Genomic DNA, 12593 nt, shown 5'->3' on the forward strand with positions numbered 1-12593 from the left:
CATTTATAAAGTAAAACAATATTTCCAGTCACTAACAGCAACAATACACTCTGAAAACAGTTCAAAATCCAGTGCTGCATGCATAACCTAACAAGGAACATTAGAAGCTCATAATATTCAAATTCTAGATATCAATCACTAACAGAAAGAATAACTCCAATAACAGTTCCAAATCGAAGCCTCCTTTTATAATATCTAAATTTTGATTACTACATTTTTTTGCTACTGTTTTGAGCTCTGCTATGTAATTTACAAAAGGACTGGTTTAGATCAGTTAAAGAAGTCCTGCACCTTGGAAGTAAGTACCCCGAATTTCTACCACCATAAAGCATTACTAGAATACTTGATAATTGTTCAATTTTCTTATCTTACAAAGTCTCCACCAGAAAGTAGTTCATCCCAAGTTGAAAAATGATGGAGCTATTAACAACCTGTAAAACAAAATTGTAATTGTCAACTTGGTAGATCGATATTTAGTTATATCTGCGCAGTTTCACACCCAAATAAATAGCAAAGCGCCATCCGAGCTAACATATACTGAAAATGGTGAGGTGGAGGTGACAATTTATTTGCATCACTAACCTTAAGAACATGCTTAACTCTGACAGCAAAGTTTGTAATGGATATTCAAAATGAAACCAGAAATAAGTGTAGTTATGAATATTCCGTTAACAACAAAATAATGGGATGGGGAAGGAAGAGAGAGAGAGAGCGATTTGAGCCCACTAGTCCTCCAATGTTCAACTACCAACCCAGTTTCTCTGTTCTTAATCGACATGGGGGTTCAGAGAAAAATCCAGCAGAAAGTTAAGGTAGATGAAAATATAGTGGATTTTGATTTCTTCTTATAGTCAGGACAAATGGAAAAGAAAACAAAATAGAAAGGGCAGTTGTCATGCTAGTAAAGATCTACTACAACATTAAAATGTATCGAGATGACAAGACCTGTCTAAGGTAATGAAAAGAAAAAGAAATCTAAAATCATGCAATCAATTGGTGCAAACCTTCGTGTATTATTCTTTGCAGCTTTCATAAAAATACGAAAGATTTAAGATATAGCAGAACCTTCATCAATATGGGTGACAATGTTGGACACAAGCATAATTCGAAAAAATTAAAAGAAACAATCCAGATGACATCCAAATTCAGTTCCAGTAATCTCAACTAACATTCATAAAGGGATCCTTCCATGGAAAATAGCAAAACCAGATAGGCATTTCAAGTTAAAAAGATAATGCAGCGTAGCAAAGTGCAAATGTAATGTCAAATGATATTCAAGTTATCAAACAGGGAAACACTTCCTTGGAGAAGAATAGGATAGGATAGGATGGGATAGGTGAAGTTCAAATGATACACCACTTGAGCAATGTGAATATACACAGCTCATGTATTTAGATCCATGAAAGAAACAAAATAAGGAAGCAAACTGTCCACCATATGTTTGTTGTCTCGTAGTTCGAATTTTCAGATGTAATTCACTAATGAATTTTCCTGATACAGCCAAAAGGGGAACACACAAAAGTTATCATCACTAAATGGGGAAAGAAACAAAAAAATTGAAATCATAGAAAATCAAGAAATTTGGAAACTAATTGTATCGAAATTACCAAAAACAAAAGGCAGATCACATATTTCTATACACCACTAAATGAAAGTTTCAGTCATTTATTTCACCTGTATACCAGGCCAGAGAAAATGCTTCCAGAGCAACACATCATTCATTTGATAGAGGCTGCAAAACTTCAGAAACTTTTTCTTTGGTTTCTGAAATTTTCCTTTGTGCATAATTGATAAGCTCTTTAGCATCTGTCTCAAGACTTGTCAATTTCTTGTGTAACATATTAATCTTCTCAAGAAATTCTTCAAATTGACCAGTATAGCCCTCTTCTGCTTCCTTTGCCTTCTGTTCTAAAATTAAGCAATTCATCCGATATTCTTCTTCTTGTGTCTTACATAGCTTCTCTATTTCCCCAGTGCTCAACATAAGACCACCAGGTTCAGCATCCTTATAGAATGATTCTTCCAGAAGCTGAGCCCTGTGCCTATATTCTGCAAATGTCTTATGGGTTTCCTTTAAAGTCTTCCTATAACCATCCAATACACCCCCCATTAAATATAGCTCATGCTCATAACGATAAAGTTCCCTGTCTCTTTTCTGTACCTCTTCCAATTTAGTCTTATGCAAGTGTTCTATCATGTTATCCCGTTTCTGTAACTCATTAAGCAAGACCTGCTGGTTCATACTTAAATGCTCCTGAGCCTGTTCCTTCTCCTCATACATTACCCTAGCTCTTTCCATGAAATGTTGCATTTGCTCAATGCATGTTCCAAAATCTACTGGCTTGTGATCCCATGTATCATTAATCTTCAACCTCTTGTTTCTATCGTTGAGCAAATGATTCGGGATATCATTGTCATGTACAATCTCACTTTTTCCTGTGTTATTAAGAAATGGTGCAGCAGAATCCATATGCAGCATGTCAGCACGAAGATCTACTGTATCCGGGTCATGAAGCCGTCCCTGTGAACCAAAGCCCATTAGGTTTGCCTCCATTGTTTTAAGTAAATTACCTGTGAGTCCATTCTCTTCAAGAGCATCAACATTTGACAAAAGATTAAGCCCATGCCCAGCTTCATCCTCCCCTTCCTCTCCCTCCTCCTCTTCCATATCTCTCTCGTCCTCTTTCCTATCCTCAAGGCTGTCAAACCCCCTACCTTCTACCATACTACACCGCTCCATGAGATGCCTACCCATGTTGTTCTTCCCATCAAAATCCCACCGTCCTTGCTCCTCTCCCTCCTCCATCTCATCATCCTCCTTGTACTTGTCCACACCTATCATCTCCGCATCTTTGGCATCTTCTACCTCCACATCTTGTCCAAGTGTTAGCTCAATGCTCAGCCCGTCCATCACATTACCCTCTACTTCCTGCCCTTCACCTACAACACCAACCTTCACATCCTCCTCATTAATCCTATCCTCTTCCTCCTCCTTTGCTTCAACATCCGCATCCAACTTCACTTTTTCAGTTGCTGTATCTTCCTCCCTCAACAACAACACCTCTTCGCGCTGCGACTTAATTAAGTACTGAAAATGTGATGCATAGTAGCAATCCCTCAAGTGCTCCCCTTGAGTCAACTCCTTCTCCATCATGAACCAGAACAATGTGGCCCAATCCACCTTCTCAGGGTGCCCGTCCTTTATCATCCTCATCCAATTCACCACCTCGATTGGTGTTATCCACAAGTCCTCATGCAAAAGCACCCAATTCGACACAAAATCCTCAATAAACCCTTCTGACTCATCGGACATGAGCTCAGAATCCAAGTCCACATGTTCTAGACCGCCCATATTCCCCTTTTCCTTCTTCACGGGCAACTTAAGTGCACGTGCCAAGTCAGCCCTATTTACAGCAATACGGAACTCATTAACATAACTACACCTTAGTTTCGGATCATATGTAGCAACCAACTGTGCAATCAAGTCTACCCTTACATCCCTAGCAAATTCTATATGAACAAAATCCCACAAACCAAGTTTCTTCAAAAGCTTCTCATGCTTAGGAAAATCAAGCATCTTGAGGGGTATAAAAGGGATGGGATTCAATTTTCCCATCAAAGATTGCATCTTTTTGTCAATTGCTTGCTGTTTCTTAACATTGGGCTTACCCTTCTTCCGCTTGTTGACCCCCCTACGATTGTGAGGATTGTGGGATGGAGTCTTCACAGTTCCCTCAGAAACAGCGACGTGGGGGTCTGTGATCGGTAGGGCAACGTGCAACTCAGGGAACGATTCTTGTACCTTTAAAGCTTCGGGTTTTTCTTGCTCTTCAGCTTGTGCTTTTTCCACAGCCATGCTCTGATTGGGTTGGTTCTCAATTTCATGGATTTGGGTTTGGGGATCTTGATCCATGATTACGGGTTCATAGCTCTCTTCCAGTTCCTGCTGCTGCTGCTGCAAATCTTCTACTGGTGGTGGCCGCGGCGAAAGAGAAGGGCTTGACATGCTTGTTATTTGCTAAATTTGTTGGTGGATTTTCAAATTTTGGTTCTCTTTTCTCCCCCTCTCCGACAAAACAATGTTTTACAGCCGATGAACAATTCTTTTCGTTGTCACGCTCAAGAAGCGCTAATAAGATGAAAATTACCAAAGGACAAAGGAGTAATCTTATTTTAATCAAACATGATTAACTTTGAAAAAAGCTCTACTATTTTTTAGGAGAAAAAAGAAACCTCCACCTATATTGCAAAAAAGATAGTGGTTTATTTTTAAGAGTTCACAATATAAAAGATTACAATTTACCCTATCATTTTTTTTCCCCTCTAGAAACCCTAATCAATTTATGTATAGAATCATGCTAACAGCAATCAAGATGAATTTTGGGAAGCACATTGAGGGCAGTATACCACATCCATGTACAGCAGGATTTTTAGGCTCCACCAAAGTCTGAGGTTCTTAGCTGATGTTTCGCTTTCAACTGGTGTTCTGAAGAGTTTTGTGAACTTTATTGGTTAGTTATTATGGGATATCTATAATTATAGTGGAAGTATATTAAGAAAAAAGTTAGGTTTGGGAAATCTTTATTATGCATGTGATTAGATTATAGAATTTGTGGTTGTTTTTTATTTTTTATCATTTTCTTTGTAAATTGGCATTTATTGCTTTAATATTTATATAAATGAATACTTAATGACGAAGGAATCCCACCTGTATAATGATATAGAAATTCCCAAACAATAGTGGTTTGTGTTGTGATTCCCCGATCACGAGGAGAGAATAAAAGAGGAAAAAAAATTTATTTCTATTTGAATAGAATTTACAACGGAATTTACAAACTAAAAAAAAATTCTGAAAAGAGTCTCTCTAATATCTCTTTTTTTCTCTCTTCTCTATCATATTTTTCTTCCTCTCAAGGGACCTTCTAATTCTCTTTATGGTAGCTCATATTTATAGAAAAATTTTGGCTACAAAACGTTATAAACTTGTGGCCAAAAACCAAACAAGAATTGCGGCTAAAGAATTTCATTTCAAATTATCTTCTTGCATAGATTCCTTCTCCATTAAGCAATTGAAGTTGTGGTCGTCAAAAGATGGAGAGTTTTAATTCAAATTTTCTTGTTCATCCATGCATGTGGATTCTTCTACATTAAGAAAATGAAATTCAACAAGTTCAACTGGAAGAAGCTAGAAGAAACTTGATTAATATGCGGCTGGAACACATCAGTTTGCCATTTTTATTTTTTATTTTTGACTTATATTATTATTATTATTATTGGTCTACTTAAGATCACAATGACAAATAAAAAGGTTGAACTCCAACCTTGAAAGCTTCTACTGTCCCACCCTTAGAGTTTTGTGAGGGAGGTAAATCACGGGATGTGTCCCAGCAGGCCGGGGAACAAGAGTTGTCTGTAAGCTGCGCCTACAAAGAGTCCAATTCCATGTCTCAGGAATCGAACCTCCATATTGCGACTGCCAATAAGACGTGAGATAACTCACAATGACAAATAGGTTATACATTATGCAAGTCTATCATCTTTTAAATTTGAAGTTCCAAGTTTAGAATCACACCATCACCCTAGAATTATAGGGACGTTTTTTGTATGACTTTTAAGTTTTCAAAACATCTTTTGAAATGTAGAATATGCTTTTACATATATATTTTGGACGTAGTTTGTCGCATTAAAAGCGTTAAAAAAATTGATACAACGTTGTTTCCTTTGAAAATTCTCTTTAAAAAAGGGGGGGGGGGGGGGGGGGGATGCCGAAAACATAACATTCGCATGCAGTCACAAGATAGAAACAAGGAAGAAGCGACAATATAAATCCCATTAAGATATGAAGCAACCATTTCACAACAGCTTACCACAATCTTGGGAGCAATGTGATCAACTGCTATACAGTTCACGTTACAAAACAAGAAAAGTGGTTTGAAAAAAAAAAAATTGCGTAAGAATTATTCAAGGAGACATTATGTATAATTAACTAAATATTCAACCGTTGAGATTTCAGTATGTCGATAAATCTAGTTTTTAGTGTTCAAATACGTGATCTTTGAAGAATAATTAATATTAGACTAATTAGTAAAGATGATTAATTAAGAAATATTTAAAATGTTTAATAAAAAAATTCTTTTGATTAATTAGATTGCTACGTTACTAGGGTTGCCCATGGCACCATTTGAATTTCAGGAGAAAATGTATGTAATTTATTTTAAATTGTAACTTTAAATTGTTACACCAGAGTTAATTGTTCCAATGGTCACTGACCTAAGGTCCATATTTTTGATTGGCCACTAATCTTTAAAATATCGAGTTTTGGCCACTAAACTTTGAAAAATGTCGAGTTTTGATGACTGAACTTAGGTCCATGTCTTTTATTGATCATTGAACTTTAAAATGTCGAGTTTTGATCATAGAACTTAGGTTCATGTTGCTCACTGAAATTTAAAATGTCGAGTTTTGGCCACTAAACTTTGGAATATGCCGAACGTTACTCACTAGCATAACTGTTGAATTTTGAAAAATATCGAATTTATAGTAAATAATGTACAATATTTTTTAAAGTTCAGTGATTAATTTACAACATTTTTTCAAAGTTCAATGGCCAAAACTTGACATTTTAAATTTCAGTGAGCAATCGAAAATATGGACCTAAGTTTAGTGATCAAAACTCGACATTTTTCAAAATTCAATAGTCAAAACTCAATATTTTAAAGTTCAGTAGCCAATCAAAGACATGAACATAAGTTCAATGACCAAAACTCGATATTTTAAAGTTAAGTGACCAATCAACAACATAAATATAAGTTTAGTGACCATTGGAACAATTAACTTATCATTTCACTATTGTCATCATCATCACCAACAGTCAGCCACTAAGACAAGAAAATTATTATCATGTGTAATTTTTTTTATAGTGACTTATTAACCTCCCCACCTTCATCGATGCCATTGCCACCACCACTACCACCTCCAATTTCTAAGTCACCACAAACAATAGTAAATCAACACTATCACTCCATCGTCACCGCAACCATTGATGCTCGCCACTAACCACCACAAAACCAATCACCACCGCCTAGAACCACTCAAAAACCACAACCATCTCAGTTATCTAAACCTTCCAAATTGCAAAAACAAAAGCAAAAGCGAAAAATCATACAAGCGAATTTCGACAATGGTGGTGTTAATGGCAATGGTGATGTTAGTGACGTCAACTGTGGTGTGGTAGTAGTGGCAGTGTGACGAGATTGAATTTGGGATGTTAGTTTTTATGTGGATGATGTGCGATTTTTAGTGGTGGTAGCAGATTGTGTGATGGCTGTGTAGATCGATTTTAATGGTGATGTTATTGGTTTTGGGCTTACTTTTTGTAGATTGTGTATGATGGTGCATGGGTTTGGCGGCGGTGGTGAGAGAGTGGGGGAGGAGGAAATGTTAGATTTAGCCCCCGTTTCATCCTTATTTTTTCAAATTTCATTTTAGCCACACATTTTTCATAAAATAATTATACATGTATTTCAAAAAAAATTCCTTACTTTTAAACTACACATTCTTAAAAAAATCACTTCCATAATACATTTTATCCCAAAAGTAGGGATCAAACATAAGCTAAGAAGTTTTTGAGCTACCAAATTTAAGTAATACCTTTAACAGTTGATTTAAGAAATATCTTATGTAGTATTTTTAATCAGATTTCAATAAATAAATAAATGAATGAGCACAGTTTACTCATTGATTTATTTACATCAAAGCTCAATAAATTCAATTAAATAACTCAATCCATCCAAGCCATTAAATTTCAATATTGATATTTTTAAACAAGTTATCATTTGCAGAGTGCTTACTTGGGTAAAATTTCATATCGGTTAAATAAAAAACTACTAATCTTTTAAGATGGAATCATAAGTATCAATAACTATTGCACAAAGAGCGATGTGTAAAGGAAAAAGAAAAAGAAAAATCCATTCCTTTCGAGCTAGATGGAAACGAGGGTGGGAAGAGAGGCACCGATGGAAATACAAAAGTATAAATAAATAAATAAATTTAGGGGAAATAACTCTATGTCAATATCACTAGCTTTAATAATATTGGAAGAAAGTGGATACATAATTGAATGGCAATTAATCAAATATGGGTGTTAATTATACTAGTTCTAGTCAATTAGTGGTTGCGCTGGCAATTAATTGATGTTAATTATACCATGTTTAGTCAATTAGTGGTTGCGTGTGAGATTCTTCTCTTCTTATGCTATGAAGTAATCCATGTTATTATGCCCTTACTTTCCCATACTATATGTACTTCCTACTTTTCTTGTTTCATCGAGTTACATTAAATATTATACTATTAGGATCTTTCATTTTCTGATTTCATTGCTCCACGGACGTGAACCCCAAATATGCAATCAAATTTAGCCATGCTTCGGTTTTGATTGCTGGCAAAGTGGACGTCCTCTCTTTTGGATTCAAGAAACAACTCTCATGTGGATGGCGCGTGCTTAGAAGATGGGGGAAGAAGAATGATTACGACCCCTATTTTCCATTTTGTGTATTACATTAGAAAGTGGCCTTTTTGGTTTTTGAAATTAATATATTATGAAAATCAAATTCTAAAATTCCAACATCTAAAAATAGTTAAAATAGTCCAATTATTGATGGCCATCTTTTACCACCCCTTTTACAAAGTCAATAAAGCTCATAATAATAATGCATTTTTTTTTAAAATAATATAACAAATAAATTAATTCGTAAGTCAAAAGTTGACAATTAGAAACTTTATTTTTAGTCTAGAGTTCACATGGTGCCACCGGCAACCCCTAGCAATCTAATTAATAAAATATTATATTGGCATGCCACTTATCATATTAATCTTTAGGTTACCAAATACAAGAATCTTTTTCATTATCAGACATTTTAAATCTATACTCATTAATCTAATATTAATTAATCTTCAAATATTATCACATATTTGAACATACAAATAAATTTTGATTTATCGACATACAGAATCTCAATGGTTGAATATTTATACACACAGTCTCCTAGCTACATTTCTAAATACATAAATAAATTCTTAATCTGGAAGGGAAAGAAAAAAAGAAAAAGAAAAAGAAAAAGGAAAAGAAAAGAAAAAACATAACCCTCTTTTCTTTTGGTAAACATGAATACTATAGCATGTGATCATATTGATGTCAAATTTTATAAATTTTACTGTCGAATCTAATCGAGTGACATCCCCTGGAATCGAGAATTCTCCTCCTGTATGTCTAATTTCTCATTCTGTGAATTGGATGCAAATGGAAACAATATATGTAGTATCAAATGCTAGATGGATGCTTGTACCTTGATATACTATAATTATTGCCTCTCAATATCTGGAAATCCATCTTCTTGACCACAGGATTGGATTCTTCGAGATGATCTTTCTCTAGTAAGAATTCTTCTGAATGAACTTAATCTCGAACTTGATCCAACAATTTTAGCTGTGGATAAAATTCCACCATCTGATGTTCCTTCAATGGTTGTCATAATCATAGAATTACCACCATGGAGTGGCGGAGCTCCGGCGGCACCGGCCATGCCCTCCCGTGGCTCCGCCACCAGCCGGGGTTCGGCCTCTGCCCTGCAAATCGGGCAGGTTGAGTTTGAGCCAAACCATTTGTCAATGCACTCAACATGGAAAGTGTGCTTACAATTTGGCAAGGTCCTAGCCATTTCACCATCTTCTAACATGCTCAAACATACTGAGCACTCAATTGAACTTGACCCCATTTCATCACTACTATTTCCATTTGTTTGCTTGAACACAAATATGGGCAACAACGCCATGATAGATGGGTCGAGGCCGGTCTTTGGTAGCTCCATCGACTGGATATTGGCGGTGCTTGTAATGAAGCCTAGGTGACGCAAGGTGGCCTGACGCCGTGCTTGGCGGCGAAGGACATATCTTGCATATATGTGGAGGATGGTGACAAGAAACACCACAAATGATAATGAAATTATGGCTGTGAGCATAATCTTACTGTTAAGATCATAATTGTTTCTTCGACGGTTGAAAGGGTGATCATCGTCATTGATACCCATGGTCGAATAATTTGGAAATCGGGAGGTAAAATTTTAGGAGGATGGAGTGCTTGTTATAGAAATTCGTAGATTGGAATATTAAGACCTTATTTAATTTTTTATGTGTGTAAATTACTTGAGCTGTTGGGATTCCATGGAAAAATGATAGGGTAGGAAACCATGTATTTCAACGGGTTTGAATGTGGAACATTGACTTTGGAAAATTTTCGATTTGATGCTTAAATTTTAGTTCAACGAGGAAATCAGTGAATGAAATTTCTTGGTTATGACTTATGAGTCATGACATGTTGTCATGTAGATTTTTAATAAACACAACATAATTGTACTCAACATCATCAACAACAACAACAATAACAACGGGACTGTTTGAAAATTTACATGAACGTGAAACGAATCTAGATTGATGAGCACGTAACATATGTATGATACCTATCTCTAGGACATGTTGATTGTGAAATTGAGTTCAATCTTGGAAAGAAATAGAACATTGATTCTGATTAGGTAAGCACATATACCTGTATAAAGATACATATACGTCTTTGTTTTCATAGCGTATCCGCTATTTTTTTATTGAAATTACCGCGTAGTATACAATAACAACCTAACCACATTCACGGTGAATTCACAGTTAAGGTTGGACGAGGTCCAACAATTTTTATAATTGACCAAACTTCATTTGCAATGAATCATCGACTAGCTTCCATTTTGATTATTTGATCTATGAGTGATTTTTTGTCTACTAGCTTCCATTTTTTGATTGATCAACGTTTACACGTCTCTGTCTAATGTAAGAAAGGTTCATTGACTTACGCCACATATAATTTCATAAGAGAGAAAAATCAACCCTTATCCTAGTTCAAACGAAACAACTTCTAGGTAATATTTTGGTTTGTAGCAAGGGCAGTTTCACACAAATTGTTACATTTTTCAAGATCTAATAATGCTTTGACTCTACAAATGAACTGGACCACTGATAGTCATGATACATTACACGTTCTACATAAGAAAAAAATATCAAATGAATTATTTTTTTATTACATTGGTTCCGTTTGGATTTCATTTTCTTTTGCTAAAATTCTATTTTTTAAGTTAAACATTAATTTTAAGAATAATGCTATTTACAGTCGCTCACTACAGCAGTCACCTTACGTGGCATACACATGGTAGGTGGTTATTTGATATATTAATGAATAAAAAAACTACAACATTAATGTATCAAATAATCACCTGCCATGTGTATGCTACGTAGGTCGACTGCCGCAGTGAGCGACTACGAATAGCATTACTCTAATTTTAATCACCCGTTTCGATTTTGTGATATCCACAAAAGCTATACATTAATCAATAACTCATTTCTTGAAAAAGTAGAATTTTAGTAAAATAAAATGGAGGCAACGTGAACAAGCCAACAAATGGCAGGTCAAAAAATTTGTTCGGAACCAAATTCGTTGACTTTGAAAAATTAAAATTCTAATACTCAATTAACTAATTAATATCTTGAAAATAAATATATTTGAAATGTTGAACCCGATAAAAGCAGAAAAAATTAAATTATACATTTTATTTTTCTTACAATTTTATCTAATTTAATTAACGTATCAATTTTAAATGTTGAATGACTAAGAGGATTGAAGAACTTGCACATTTGTTACACACTTTTGTTTTGTAACTTAATGGTGCCCACAAAAATGTTTTTGAAATATCATTCCTATACCCTCCGATATGTTCACACTCGATTGATTGTAGTCCTTATTTTATGTTATCTTTTGTTTGCAAAGATTCAAATCTGAAAAGTATTTATAAACAATTTAAATTATAAATAAATAAAACGAGTAATAGATCACGAAGCAAATTTGAATGCAATCATTGTACAAATATAAGTTTGAATTATCGAATGTATAAAGTAAGCAGGTATATCGTAAAAACTGAGAAAGCATTTGGTGGAATGTTCGAAACAATGATTGACCGCAAAATACGCGTTCGCTTTGTAGGATGATGAGTGCACGCTAGAGTCAAAGCAATAGACTTTTTGCAACCAATCATCTCTCTCTCTCTCTTATTGAAAATGTGGTATTTTTTTTACTTTTCCTTTTGTTTTCCTTGTATTCACATGCCAATAAATAGAAATAAAAATAATAATGAACATTTTAGACAAATTGGAGAAGGAAGATCAACGTCTGTTACTAGCGGCTGTTGAGAAACCTAAATCAGTAGGGACACTAAGGCCTTGTTTGATTGGTTCGAATTTCATGGAAAATGGAATTCGAATTTCACATTTTTCTAATTTTGTTTGTTTGATATGTTTTATTTTCCATGGAATTGTATTTTCTTGGTTTTCAATGTGGGAATTGGTTTTCCGGTTACTGTAGCATATTATTATTATTTTTTTTTGACAAAGTAAACAAATTCAAAAAATTATTGTAAGAAAATCTTTTCATTTAATTGACAATTTTTATGTAAAACAAAACTAAACGAACACAAAAGATAGATTATTTTCTTGATTTTTTT

At 34.7% G+C, this 12593-nt stretch overlaps 2 protein-coding genes across 2 annotated transcripts; both read right to left on the minus strand.

Moving 5' to 3' along the window:
- Window positions 1-56: 56 nt before the first annotated feature.
- Window positions 57-4523, minus strand: LOC111382938. Its single transcript, XM_023006980.1, has 2 exons — window positions 1675-4523; window positions 57-431 (listed from the first exon to the last, which is right to left on the minus strand). The coding sequence occupies exon 1, from the start codon at window positions 4004-4006 to the stop codon at window positions 1715-1717; it is 2292 nt and encodes a 763-aa protein (XP_022862748.1). The 5' UTR covers window positions 4007-4523; the 3' UTR covers window positions 57-431; window positions 1675-1714.
- Window positions 4524-8969: 4446 nt separating this feature from the next.
- On the minus strand, window positions 8970-10235 carry LOC111382933 (E3 ubiquitin-protein ligase ATL41-like). The gene has a single exon (XM_023006975.1). The coding sequence runs from the start codon at window positions 10083-10085 to the stop codon at window positions 9360-9362; it is 726 nt and encodes a 241-aa protein (XP_022862743.1). The 5' UTR covers window positions 10086-10235; the 3' UTR covers window positions 8970-9359.
- Window positions 10236-12593: the final 2358 nt, after the last annotated feature.

The sequence above is a fragment of the Olea europaea genome, unplaced genomic scaffold (assembly GCF_002742605.1).
Source record: "Olea europaea var. sylvestris unplaced genomic scaffold, O_europaea_v1 scaffold2587, whole genome shotgun sequence".
Taxonomy (NCBI): Eukaryota; Viridiplantae; Streptophyta; class Magnoliopsida; order Lamiales; family Oleaceae; genus Olea; species Olea europaea.